The sequence below is a fragment of the Bos indicus x Bos taurus genome, chromosome 12 (assembly GCF_003369695.1).
Source record: "Bos indicus x Bos taurus breed Angus x Brahman F1 hybrid chromosome 12, Bos_hybrid_MaternalHap_v2.0, whole genome shotgun sequence".
In the NCBI taxonomy this organism is placed as follows: domain Eukaryota; kingdom Metazoa; phylum Chordata; class Mammalia; order Artiodactyla; family Bovidae; genus Bos; species Bos indicus x Bos taurus.
The window spans coordinates 43755319-43768544 of NC_040087.1; the positions used below are offsets into that span (position 1 = coordinate 43755319).

General features: G+C 34.8%; 1 protein-coding gene across 1 annotated transcript in view; it reads right to left on the minus strand.

Annotated features, from left to right (window-relative positions):
- The window catches only part of KLHL1 (kelch like family member 1), a 524949-nt gene that overhangs the window by 106093 nt on the left and 405630 nt on the right, over positions 1-13226 (minus strand). Inside the window, exon 7 of the mRNA XM_027557663.1 lies at positions 8470-8694. Coding sequence (XP_027413464.1) covers positions 8470-8694 — 225 coding nt within the window. The remainder of the gene's footprint in view (positions 1-8469; positions 8695-13226) is intronic.

The window sequence follows — 13226 nt, forward strand, 5'->3', positions numbered from 1 at the left end:
ACATCACTTCAAGAAAAGTGGCAATACCAAGGGACTATTTCATGTAAAGATGGGACAATAAAGGACAGAAACGATATGGACCTAACAGAAGCAAAAGATGTTAAGAAGAAGAAGCAAGAATGCATGGAAGAACTGTAAAAAAAAAAAAAAAGAGATCTTAGTGATTGAGATAACCAGGATACTGTGGTCACTCACCTAGAGCTAGAGCCCTGAGTGTGAAGTCAAGTGGGCCTTAGGAAGCATTACTATGAGCAAAGATAGTGGAGGTAATGAAATCCCAGGTGAGCTGTTTCAAATCCTAAAAGATGATGCTGTTAAAGTGCTGCACTCAATATGCCAACAAATTTGGAAAACCCAGCAGTGGCCACAGGAATGGGAAAGGTCAGTTTTCATTCTAATCCCAAAGAAAAGCAATGCCAAAGAATTTTCAAACTACCATACAATTGCACTCATTTCACATGCTAGCAATATTATGCTCAAAATCCTTCAAGTAAGAGATCAGTAGTACATAAGCCAAGAATTTCCAGATGTACAAGCTAGATTTTTAAAAAGGTAGAGAAATGAGATCTAATTGCCAACATCCTCTGGATGATAGAAAACAAGATAATTGAAAAAAAAAAATCTACTTCTCCTTCATTGACTACACTAAAGCCTTTACTATGTGGATCACAACAAACAGTGGAAAATTCTTCAAGAGACAGGAATACCAGACCATCTTACCTGTCTCCTGAGAAACCTGTATACAAGTCAAGAATCAATAGTTAGAACCAGACATGGAATAATGTATTGGTTCAAAATTAGGAACGGAGTAGGTCAAGGCTGCTTATTTAACTTATATTCAGACTACATGATGCAATATGCTGGTCTGGATAACTCACAAGCTGGAATCAAGATAAACAGGAGAAATATCAACAACCTCAGATATGTAGATGATGTCACTTTAATGGCAGAAATTAGAGAGGAACTAAAGAGCCTCCTGATGAAGGTGAAAGAGGAGGCTGAAAAATCTGGCTTAAAATTCAACATTCAAAAAACAAAGATCGTGGCATCCAGTCTTATCACTTCAAGGCAAATAAATGGGAAAAAAGTGGAAATAGTGGCAGATTTTATTTTTTTGGGTACCAAAATTACTATGGATGGTGACTGTAGCCATGAAATTAAAAGACATTTGCTCCCTGAAAGAAAAGCTATGACAAACATAGACAGCGTTTTAAAAAACACAGACATCACTTTGCCTACAAAAGTGATACTTACAGTTAAAGCTATGGGTTTTCCAGTACAAATATACAGATGTGAGAGTTGGATCATAAAGAAAGTTGAGCACTGAAGTTAATACTTCAAAACTGGTGTGGCAAAGACTCTTGAAAGTCCCTTGGACAGGAAGGAAATCAAACCAGTCAATCTAAAAGGAAATCAACTCTGAATATTCATTGGAAGGACTGATGTTGAAGCTGAAACTCCAATACTTTGGCCACCTGATGTGAAGAACTAAGTCATTGGAAAGGACCCTGATGCTGGGAATGATTGAAGGCAGGAGGAGAAGTGGGTAACAGAAGGTGAGATGATTGGATGGCATCACTGACTCAACAGACATGAGTTGAGCAAGCTCTGGGAGATAGTGAAAGGCAGGGAAGCTTGGCATGCTGCAATTCATAGGGTTGTTCAGAGTCAGACACGACTTAGCAATTGAAAAACAAAAATATTTGTTATTATTATTAACTTATTGGCAACAGCATGTTATATTAGAAAAAAAATATGACTTTGGAGCTAAAAAAATAACAAGTACAAATCTTCTTTACAAGGCGGGTGACATAGGGAAAGCTAATTGGCCACTTGGTCCATGATTTTTTTAAACCTTAAAACTGCAAAAATGTCTAAATTATAAGGTGGTTGTGGTTTGCAAGGAGATCCAGCCAGTCCATCCTAAAGTAAATCAGTCCTGAATAGTCATTGGAAGGACTGATGCTGAAGCTGAAACTCCAATACTTTAGCCACCTCATGCGAAGAACTGACTCACTGGAAAAGACCCTGATGATGGGAAAGATTGAAGGCAGGAGAAGAAGGGGATGACAGAGGATGAGATGGTTGGATGGCATCAGCGACTCAATGGACATGAGTTTGAGTAAACTTTGGGAGTTGGTGATGGACAGGGAGGCCTGGCGTGCTGCAATCCATGGGGTCGCAAAGAGTCGGACACAACTGAGTGACTGAACTTAACTGTGAGTATTTAATCAGTTAGTAAATGTCGAATACAGATTGAACATTTTTTTTTTTTTTACATTGCCTCTGAATGGGAATATCCTTCTTATTTTAAGAATGTTCACACATATGATTAGCCATTTGAAGCAGCCTTGTCTACCATGATAGATGACAACAGTTTGAGTTGCCTCTTATTCCTGATTAAAAAGCTGAGGTCAGTGACTCAGAGCTATCTCACAGATCTCTAGAGTGAGTAGAAGCAACGGTGCCAGTTGGGGCACCCAGTACCTTTCCTGGAAGCATGTTTGTCCTTATCAGACTTTCCAAGGGGTATCATTTTTTCACTTGAATTAACAAGTCTGTCTTAATTTCAGCCATGTTCCAGGACATCTAATCAATTTCATAAGCTAAACATTATGTTTATTTGTTTTTCAGTTGTTGTTGTTTTTTTTTTGGTTTGTGTACAGCCTGAAGTTTCATACATTATGTTTGTCTGTTATGTATGTGTCCTTTTGGCTCAAGGGTGGCTAACTTCACCATCTATGGGGAAGAGTCATTGTTCACCAACATAGTTGACAAAAGGCCAACATCAGTGTTATTCTCATTGCTTTTAAAATGTTTTCCTGTGCTGATGGCTAGACCATATAAGACACTTGTAAAGTTTTAGTAGCCATTATGTTTTCAAAAGACTCCTTTTTTTATAGATTAGCCAGTTTTTGCTTATTGTACCCACATAAAAACCATCTCTATTGTTGACATCTGCAGCAATGACACAATAAAAGATAATGAGAACACTGACAAAATGTTTAAAAATCAGAACTCTGAAAGAGAAATAAAAATATTAAATATTTGAAGAGATTTATTCAAGAAAAAAATAAAAACAGCTTAATCTACATAAGAATAATGAGCTCTATGGTTTTATTCCAAGCACCTTTTCCCTAACTGTCCAGTAATCTTGAAAACCAACAACCTCACGATCAAGGTAGTGATGAAATCTAACAGCATATCAGTCAATGAAGGGGTCTGGACAGATTTTGGAGATTCCTCAGAAGTCTCATTCTTAGGAAATTGCTCTTATTCTGATGGGTCTGGTCGTTTTCTGAAAACCTACACTTGCAAGAGTTTCTTGTTTCACCTGATTAAGGCTTCTTCTTACTGAGAATGCTCCAGGATGTATGTCAAGAAAAAAAAAAAAAAAATCAGTGGCAATTACTTAATGTCAATGCAGCCTGAGGTGGTGAAAACAGTTAAAGGAAACAAGAAGCTGAAAACAACAACAACAACAACAGAAGAACTGGGGAAAGGATGTCCATGGAGAAATTTGAAAAAATTGACGTATTCCTGGTACTCTTAAAGGTCATGTGCACATACACAGGTAAAATCTGTGAAGGTAATAAGTTTTCATCTCCATCTGACCTTGAGGATTTGTGTAAGCAGGAATGAAAGATAAGTCATGAAGAGTCTAGCTCCTGCTAAAAATCTACTTATGATGTTTTAAACCTGATCATAAGCTATTACAAAGCCTTTACCTGGCAGGTCTCATAGGGGAAAGCTATTATCCCTATACCAATTTTGGTGCAAAACCAAAGTACTGCAAACTTTCAAGAAAATTGCATTGAAGCTGATCATGCTCTTCACATATTGGCATTTCTCTCCCAGCCACCTTTCATCCTAAGGTATCCATGTCTGAGTCTTGGCAAGAGGTCTTCTTCAGGCACTTCTGCCAAGACCTTTATGAGGAAAGGAGAAAGAAAACTTGCCTTTGCTTAGGGGCTCATTGTTCATGTTGGGGCAATCTTTCAACACTTCAGTGGTCAGTTTACAACTCTGCCTTATCAGGAGCTCAGCTGAACTGGGAGATAGCTGGGTTCAATAACCTACAAGTAGGATGAACTCAAAACTAGGCACACATAGGCATATCACAAACTGTTAAAAGTCAAAGTGAGAATCTTATAAGTAGCAAAAGAGTAGCAACTTATCAGGCACAAAGGATTCTCAAAAAGATTAACAGTTCATTTCTCATCAAGGAGACCAAAAGACATGGTATGGCATATTCAAAATGTTAACATAAAAAGACTGTTAAGAATTTTATGTCCTTTAAAAATAAAGGAGAAATGATCATATATCAAGATTTTAAAAAATAAATAAACAAAACATAAAGGGAATTTGTTGCTAATAGATCTTCCCTGAAAGGGGTACTTTGGGTTAGGCTGTAGACATTTCTAGATAGGAACATAAATTCACAAGAAGAGTAAAGAACTCTATTAAGGTAATAACTGTATTTTTAATAATTTATAGCACTTTATTTTCTCCTGTCATTATAAAGACATCTGCATAAAGTAATAATTTTAAAACTGTATTGAGACGGATGTATAATGTATAAATATGCAATTTGTATGACAATAACAGATATGTGGCTATTAAACACAGTCCTACATAAGTCAGAGAGCTGACATTATCCAATTTCAAATCTTATTACAAAGCTACAGTAATCAAGGCAGTGTGGTATTGGTGTAAGTATAGGTAGGGATATTAATAGAGTAGAATTGAATGTCTATAAATAAATCTTCATATTTATGGCCAATAAATTTTTCATGATGCACCAAGATAAGTCAATGGAAAGGAAAGATTTTTTTCAACAAAGAACAGTGAAACAACATGCAAAAATGATGTTAAACTATTAGCTCACATCATATTAATAAATAGATTATGTTTTTAAATTTAAGACCAAAAGGTATAAAATTTCTAAAGTATTAGCATAAGTTTTATGACCATCAATTAGACAATATTTTCTCTTATATTCCACCAAAAGCAGAAGCAACAAAAGAAAGGAAAATAAATTTAACTTTAGTAAGTCAATAGTTATTGTGCTTCAAAGGGTCCTATCAAAAAGTTAAATTAGAACCCATAGAATGGAATGAAATATTTGCAATCTTATATCTGATAGAAAACTCATATATAGAATATAAAGTGAACAATAAAAGGAAAAAAAACTGAACAAAACTTATATATATTTATCCAGAGAAGGTACAAATGGTCAATAAGCACATGAAATATTTCTCAAAATTATTCATTAGAGAAATTTTTATAAAATCATGAGATAACATTGTGATCATTATAATAGAAAAAGAATAAACAGTAACAAGTGTTGTCAAGGATGTGGAAAAATTGGCACCCTCATATTTTGCTGAGGAGATGGAAAATGGAACAGCTATTCTGGAAAATAGCTTGGCAGTTCATCCAAAATTTAAAGATGGAGCTACCGTGTAACTCAACAACTTTTCTCATATGTACATATCCAACAGAACTTAACATATATATTCATACAAAAATACATACATGGATTTTCATTTTAGTTTTATTCATAATAACCAAAAAGTGGAAACAAATCAGAAAACCACAAATTATATGATTCTATTTAAATGAATTATCTTGAGTTGGCAATTTCACCAGGACAGAAAATCGTTTAATTTTTGCTAAAGGGTCCAGGCAGGTGGGGCAATATTGAGTGACTGCTATTGATTACAGGGTTTCTTTTTAGGATGATAAAAATATTTTGGAGTTTGATAGTGGTGATGACTACATAACTCTATGAATAGACTCAAAAGTACTCAATTCTACACTTTAACACCTAATTTTATCTCAGTTGAAAACTAAACAAACAAAAACAAATCCTATCATATATTTAACATGCAACACAAAGCATGGCATATAGAAAATCCATAATCAACAACAGCTATATTACTATTTTATCAATTTTTCCTAAAACTACTTACTTGCAAACAGTGTATTATAAGAATGACTTATTCAACTTTATACAAAATAAATGTTGTGGGAAAGAAGACATGATTTATAGAACTATGTGTTTCACAGATATAATGCTAAAATAAAAACTCAGCAACTCAGCAGGCAATTGTGGTCTTCATTAGCTTCATTCCCTAGAGAGATGCATTACTCCCTGATATCATAGACTTAACATGAATACAGTTTTATTTGCTATTTCATCCAGCAGAAAGAATCAATCTTCATTTATTAATATCTATGAAATGTTTTTGACCACATATTCAACTTTAACAACCAAAGAACTCATGTGGCTTTCTAATATAATCATGTAAGGATTTTTTTCAAACAAATCTAGGTGAGGGAAAGTTATATAGGTCAACTAAATTGTTTTGAGATTTTATTTTATATTAAAATTTTACTTTAGAGTCTTGCCACTTGGAGTATAATATGGGATACATGGGCAATCTTGTGATCTCACTGCATATCACAGAGCAAGACATTTACTAACTATGGCAAATAAAATAAAAATCAGAAAACTGATAAAAGTGGAGGTAAATCAAAAGAACAAAAAGGTAAGTTGTTTTAGTTCAGAGCTATTTTTAAAGTTTGTCTTAGATGATGGCAGATATGAATTATATTTTAGTGCTGAAGACCTTAAACTACCATTAATTTTTGCTTTTTAAATGCTTTATGAGTTTGCTTTCCTTTGAAAGTCTGGATCAGTAAATTTGCAATTAGACCTCAATATCTTTCTAATGTATATTTCTAAACGTACTTAGTCAACTATCTGACATATGTCAGGTCTTCAAAAAACTAACCAGGACTTCTTACAATCCACAGGATGAGAAATACAAATTCAGGATCTATATTATATGACTCTTTTTCAAATATTTGTTGATGAATTTATAATTTACAAGTGATTTCACATTCATTATCATCATTCAATTTTAATCTAATTCATAACCTTGAATTGGTGGCAAATGAAGAAATGAAGACTCATAGTTTAACTGCTGGTCCCAAATCAAGCCAATATCCACTGATAGATTGAAAACTCACACCCAGAACTTCTGAATCCAAATACAGTTCACCCCATCTCCAGGTTACTCCCTAGTGGAGATTAGTTGAGTCCTATTATATTGATTTCTAGTGCCTATTGAGGAGTCACTCTTTTCCTAAATCTGTTCTGCCCTCTCCCCATGGACTTTTCAAGATGGCAACAATTAAATGCAAAGATTTGACTATCCACTAATGCTAGAGAAAACCACCTTAATTGCTTTCTCAATTCACATTAACTGTTTCTTCTTCCACATTGTATTACTCTGGTCTTTCCATGATAGTTCTGCATTTTCTATTCATAGTAGATGAATTTTACATGCTGTATGAGTATCATACTTTGAAAACTGAAAATAACTTGAGGTCTACTCATCTAGGTATATTTTTTACAAGTCCTTGCTTTTATTTTATTTAAGAAAATGAGGTACAATTGATATAGCACATTAGTTTCCTGTACAAATAATGATTCAATGTTTGTATATTTTGCAGAATGACCACCACAGTAGTTCAGTTAACATCCATCTTGACACATGGTTGCAATTTTTCCCCATATGATGAGAACTTTCAAGATCCATTCTCCTACTACTTTCAAATATGCAATAAAGTTTTATTAATTATAGTCACCATGCTGTACATTATATCTCCATGACTTACTCATTTTATAACTGGAAATTTTTAATGTTGAGTCCCTTCACCCATTTCACCCACTCTCAAAACCCTGCTTCAGGCAACAACCAATCTTTGCTCTAAATCCATGATTTTTTTTTTCCAGATTCCACGTGTAAATGAGGTCATATGGTTATTTTTCTCTATTTAACTTATTTCACTAGGCATAATTCCCTCAAAGCCCATCCATGTTGTTGCAAATGGCAGAATTTCATTATTCTTAATGGCTGAACAGTATTTCATCATGTATATGTATCACATTTTCTTTTTCCATTCATTCATTGATGGAAACCAAGGATATTTCATGTTGGTATATTTAACATCACTCTTTTAACAGTTTAATGCACATTGGTCAACACAGGAAAATGTCAAGAATCTATCTATCTATATATATGTTCCTATATATATATATCAACATATATATACATGAGTTCACAGCTTATCTCAAGTCAATAATAATTGATCAAAATAATACTATATCTGAACACACATTCTTACTTTCCCTGGTGGCTCAGACAGTAAAGTGTCTGTGTACAATATGGGAGACCTGGGTTCGTTCCCTGGGTCAGGAAGATTCCCTGGAGAAGGAAATGGCAACCCACTCCAGTACTCTTGCCTAGAAAATCCCATGGACGGAGGAGCTTGGTGCAGGCTACTGTCCATGGGGTCACAAAGAGTCGGACATGGCTGAGCAACTTCACTTTCATTCACTTTCTTACTTTCAATAAAATACTTCCCAAAAATGACATTAATAAAGAAGAATCTTACCTAGACCATGTCTATGCGTTGACATTGGTGGTAAAACAGTCCAAGTCTTGGTTTTGGGGTTGTAACATTCAACAGTGTTCAATGTCTTCAAGCCATCTCGACCTCCAATTACAAAGAGTTTGTCATCAATAACAGCCACACCAAACTGCAATCTCCTGCCGTTCATCATCCCTGCCTGGATCCACAAATTTGTTCTGAGGTCATATTTCTCTATGGTTGTAGCTCCTGATAAAATATAAATCAAAAAGTCACTGTTTACTATGAATCCAAAAAAGAATCTTCCCAAGACACTGCACAAATTAGGATATGAAAACGTTCTTGTCACAATCACTTTTCTTGAAGAAAACGATGGCAAGAAAACAAAGGGAGTGGTAACTTAAGTACTTTATTTTCTCTTCTTGGCAGAGAAGGCATTAATGATTAAAGTAGACATATATGTTCAGCTTATTGAATTACATAATGATCTCATGCTAAACTACTGACTCAATGAAATCATTATTTAGCATGACAGTTCTGTAAATTTTATAGCTTCCCTTTATCATTGTTTGCTATAAAAAAAAGTAATATAAGCCTAGCCTAAAAAGAAATATATTAAAGTCCTTTTAAATAAATAAGTTACACATGCTATCTGTATAATTTCTGAGAGTTGAAGAGAGGTTAATTTAGCAAATCCTTTACCAAATTGCTTTAAAATTTGTCTTATGTCTTAAATAACAAAGGTTTTAAAAGTCAGCTTTAAGATATGCAAACAAATGTTAGCGATGCCTTTTTTTTTTTAACCTTATTTTTAATAAAATGCATCCAGGAAATAGCAATAGAATTTAGATACATGAAATGATCTCCTATCCTTATCAACTATGTTATAATCTAAATAAAATAGCTTATCTTTCCTAAAAGCTTTTTAATGAATAAGTTTGAGAAATGCAGTGAATCTGACTAGTAAAATTGAAATTGAGAGAATAAGCTAAATCATTAATGACATATGTTTTAAGGGATTCAGTTAAATATTTCACATTAAAAATATCTAACTTGAACTAATTTACAAATGTTTATATGATAAGTTATAAGCCAGTAAACACTGATCTTGCTCTGTGTTTCATCATGTTTAGACTCATATTCATCAATGTTACATCCTTAATGATTAAATATCCCTACATTTACAAGTCAATGTTTTGTGTACTTTCACTTATGCACTAAAAATTATTTTACTTGTAATATATTACAAGTTTGCAAACTAGGGAAGACATTCTTCAGAGGTCTCATTTACTCATAGAACGTAACAAGCAATGAACTAAACAAATATGAACTTGGCAGGAAAAGTTCTACTAATTGAGGTAAAAATGGTGTAAATTATGCTCAATTTTTATTCAAAAGTGAAAAAGCAGTAATAATATAAATACTGAGTTAGAATGAATTAAATTTGGCTTTCTGATATTATTAAATACATTAGCTAATTTTCATACAGCTAAATATCAAGTATTATAGTACTATTAACATTGTTAGAGTAAAAATGAACTTTAATATTCATGAAAGTTATTTGAAACAGTTTGTTAACATAAAATACTATTTAAATAAATCTGCTTATTTTATGCTTAAATGTAATTATTATGAAAGTGAAAGTCTCTCAGTTGTGTCCGACTCTTTGCTACCTCATGGACTATACAGTCCTTGGAATTCTCCAGGCCAGAATACTGGAGTGGGTAGCCTTTTAACTTCTCCAGGGGATCTTCCCAACCCGGGGATTGAACCCAGATCTCCTGCATTGTAGGTGAATTCTTTATGTTTTACATTAAAAGTTTTATTCAAATACACAAAATTTGAAATTCCAAGGTGAACTAAAGTATTAAACAATTTCAAGGTCATCTGAATTATCAAAGCTTAATAGCACTGGAATGCCATGAATGTCTCAAAACTGAGTTGTACGTTATATGCAAATGCCTCTCTCTTATGACTAACTCTTGACAAATCATGACAGAAGAAATAGTATAACCTAATCGTAATTAATCCATTGCCAAGAAACCCATATTTTGCAGATCTGGGTATGCAAGGAAATAAATGTCTGAACAACTATTTTCTTAATCTCCAAAACCTTGATCAAATTTTCTGCTGGGAATCTAAAGTATAGTCATCTTTCTAAGAGAAAATCATTGAAAATACGTGAAGTCAATGGCCTCTGAACAGCCAAAGATGACGCTATTCAAAGGGAATATTGAGAACTGGATTTGAGATTCAAAGTATCATTCAAGCAAACTAGGCATGTCTTAAACCTCAACACATGGCAGGATTTTTAGTTTTTACAGTGTTTTTCCTCTAGCTGTAGATTTCAAAGGTGACCTATATATTTTTATCCTAAAGTAACTATTCAAAAGCAGAGACATTACTTTGCCAAAAATGTCCGTCTAGTCAAGGCTATGGTTTTTCCAGTGGTCATGTATGGATGTGAGAGTTGGACTATGAAGAAAGCTGAGCACTGAAGAATTGATGCTTAGGAACTGTGGTTTTGGAGAAGACTTTTGAGAGTCCCTTAGACTGCAGGGAGATCCGACCAATCCATTCTAAAGGAGATCAGTCCTGGTGTTCTTTGGAAGGAATGATGCTAAAGCTGAAACTCCAGTACTTTGGCCACCTCATGTGAAGAGTTGGCTCATTGGTAAAGACTCTGATGCTGGGAGAAATTGGGGGCAAGAGGAGAAGGGGATGACAGAGGATGAGATAGCTGGATGGCATCACCGACTTGATGGACGTGAGTGAACTCCGGGAGTTGGTGATGGACAGGGAGGCCTGGCATGCTGCAATTCATGGGGTCGCAAAGAGTCGGACACGACTGAGTGACTGAACTGAACTGAACTGAACTGAACTACATCAGAAATAGGAATGCATTCCTATATTCATTATGCAAAATTTTAAAGTTGTTTAAACTTACTATGGCTATTGTAAAAAATTATCTCAAATTAGCAGCCTAACAAACACACACTATCTCTTAGTTCTGAAGGTCAGGCATTCAAATTAGATCTTGTGTTAAAATCAAGGTGTTGGCAGCTCTTTCTTTCAGGAGGCTCTAGAGAAGTGGTGCTTAGACCTCACATGTTCTTTGTGACCTCTTCTTCCATCTTCAGGGCCCACAACATAGTGCTTCTCTGACAGTAATTCTTGTGATTATAATAGGCTCACCCGAATTTAATTTGAGTTAATGTAGAAAAATCTATTTAAGGTTAGCCAATTAGCAACCTTAATTCCCTTCACAACCAGCCCCTTTCCTGCACTTGCTATGTAAACTAACATACTCATATCCTGGGGATCCCTGGGTCAGGAAGATCCCCTGGAGAAGGAAATGGCAACCCACTCCAGTACTCTTGCCTGGAGAATCCCATGGAGGGAGGAGCCTGGTAGGCTACGGTCCATGGGGTCACAAAGAGTCGGACACGACTGAGAGACTTCACTTCACATACATACATGTTAGTCGCTCAGTTGTCTCTGAATGCGATTTCACGGACTGTAGCCTGCAAGGCTCCTCTGTCCATGGGACTCTCTAGGGAAGAATACTGGAGCGGATTGTTATTGCCTTCTCCAGAGGATCTTCCTGACCCAAGGATCAAATCCAGGTCTCCTGAATTGCAGGCAGATTCTTTACCATCTGAGCTATAAGGAAGTCCCATAGATATCTTTGGGAGGCATTATTTTCCTACCCCAGAAACCAAAGTCTATGTTCACTCTACTCTTCAGTTTTGATTAGTTAAAAAAAAAAAAGAAATTTTAGTAATATAAAACAAATATTTTTAATATAAATTTATTTATTTTAATGAGAGGTTAAAAAATAAAAAATTTAAAAATAAACAAGTATTTCTTGATTTGTAGAGTTTACTATAGTAGTCAGTAAATTATTTCCTCATTTAGTCAGCATGTAATCTAAATATTTTATCTAATTTGCATTGATCATGAAGTTAAAAATATGCCTGCTCTTTTTCTAATAAAAGTTAATAATAATAATATTCTGTAAGGAATTTTCTTACTAGCATACCTCATTGGTTGTCTATATAAACTTCCTGTGTTATACTTGTAAACATTTATCAACTTTTTTTTTTTTGAGTCCTGTTGTTTCCTTTACTTTTCCCCTTGGTGGTTTCCTGAATCAGAGAAAGGATGAAGCCATTCTGTCTAAGCAATATTACCCTGTGTTGTTCCTTAAAGTAAAGACAATATTTTTCATTACATAAATTAAGAACAGAATATGAATAAGAGTGAACTGCTGGGTTCGATCCCTGGATTGTAAAGATCCCTTGGAGGAGGGCAGGGCATGGCAACCCACACCATTATTCTTGCCTAGAGAATCCCCATAGACAGAGGAGCCTTGTGGGGGTTGCAAAGAGACAGACACGACTGAGCAACTAAGCACAGGAAGTGTTGGTTAGCAATGCATTTGAAAGAGATTAAAAAGGAAATTTTACTTTAAGACATAGTTACTCTGGGGTTCCTTTGTTTATGAAACTATCACTGGTTTTTTCAAATGCCTGCAAAGTGGAGGCACAACTTTAAAATGTGTGACTGCAGGCCAAATAGCAGCCTATTTTCATAAACTCTCATTCAGTAATCTGTATGACATTGGAAGATGGCTTCCAGCTTCAGATGAGAACACAGCCTTGCCAGCACCTTGCTTTCAAGCCTTTTGAGATCTTGAGCAGAGGAAACCAGACATGCCTTCCTGGACCTGTGACCCACTTGTGAGCTAAAAGTTGGTACTTGTTTTAAAAAGTGTTTAT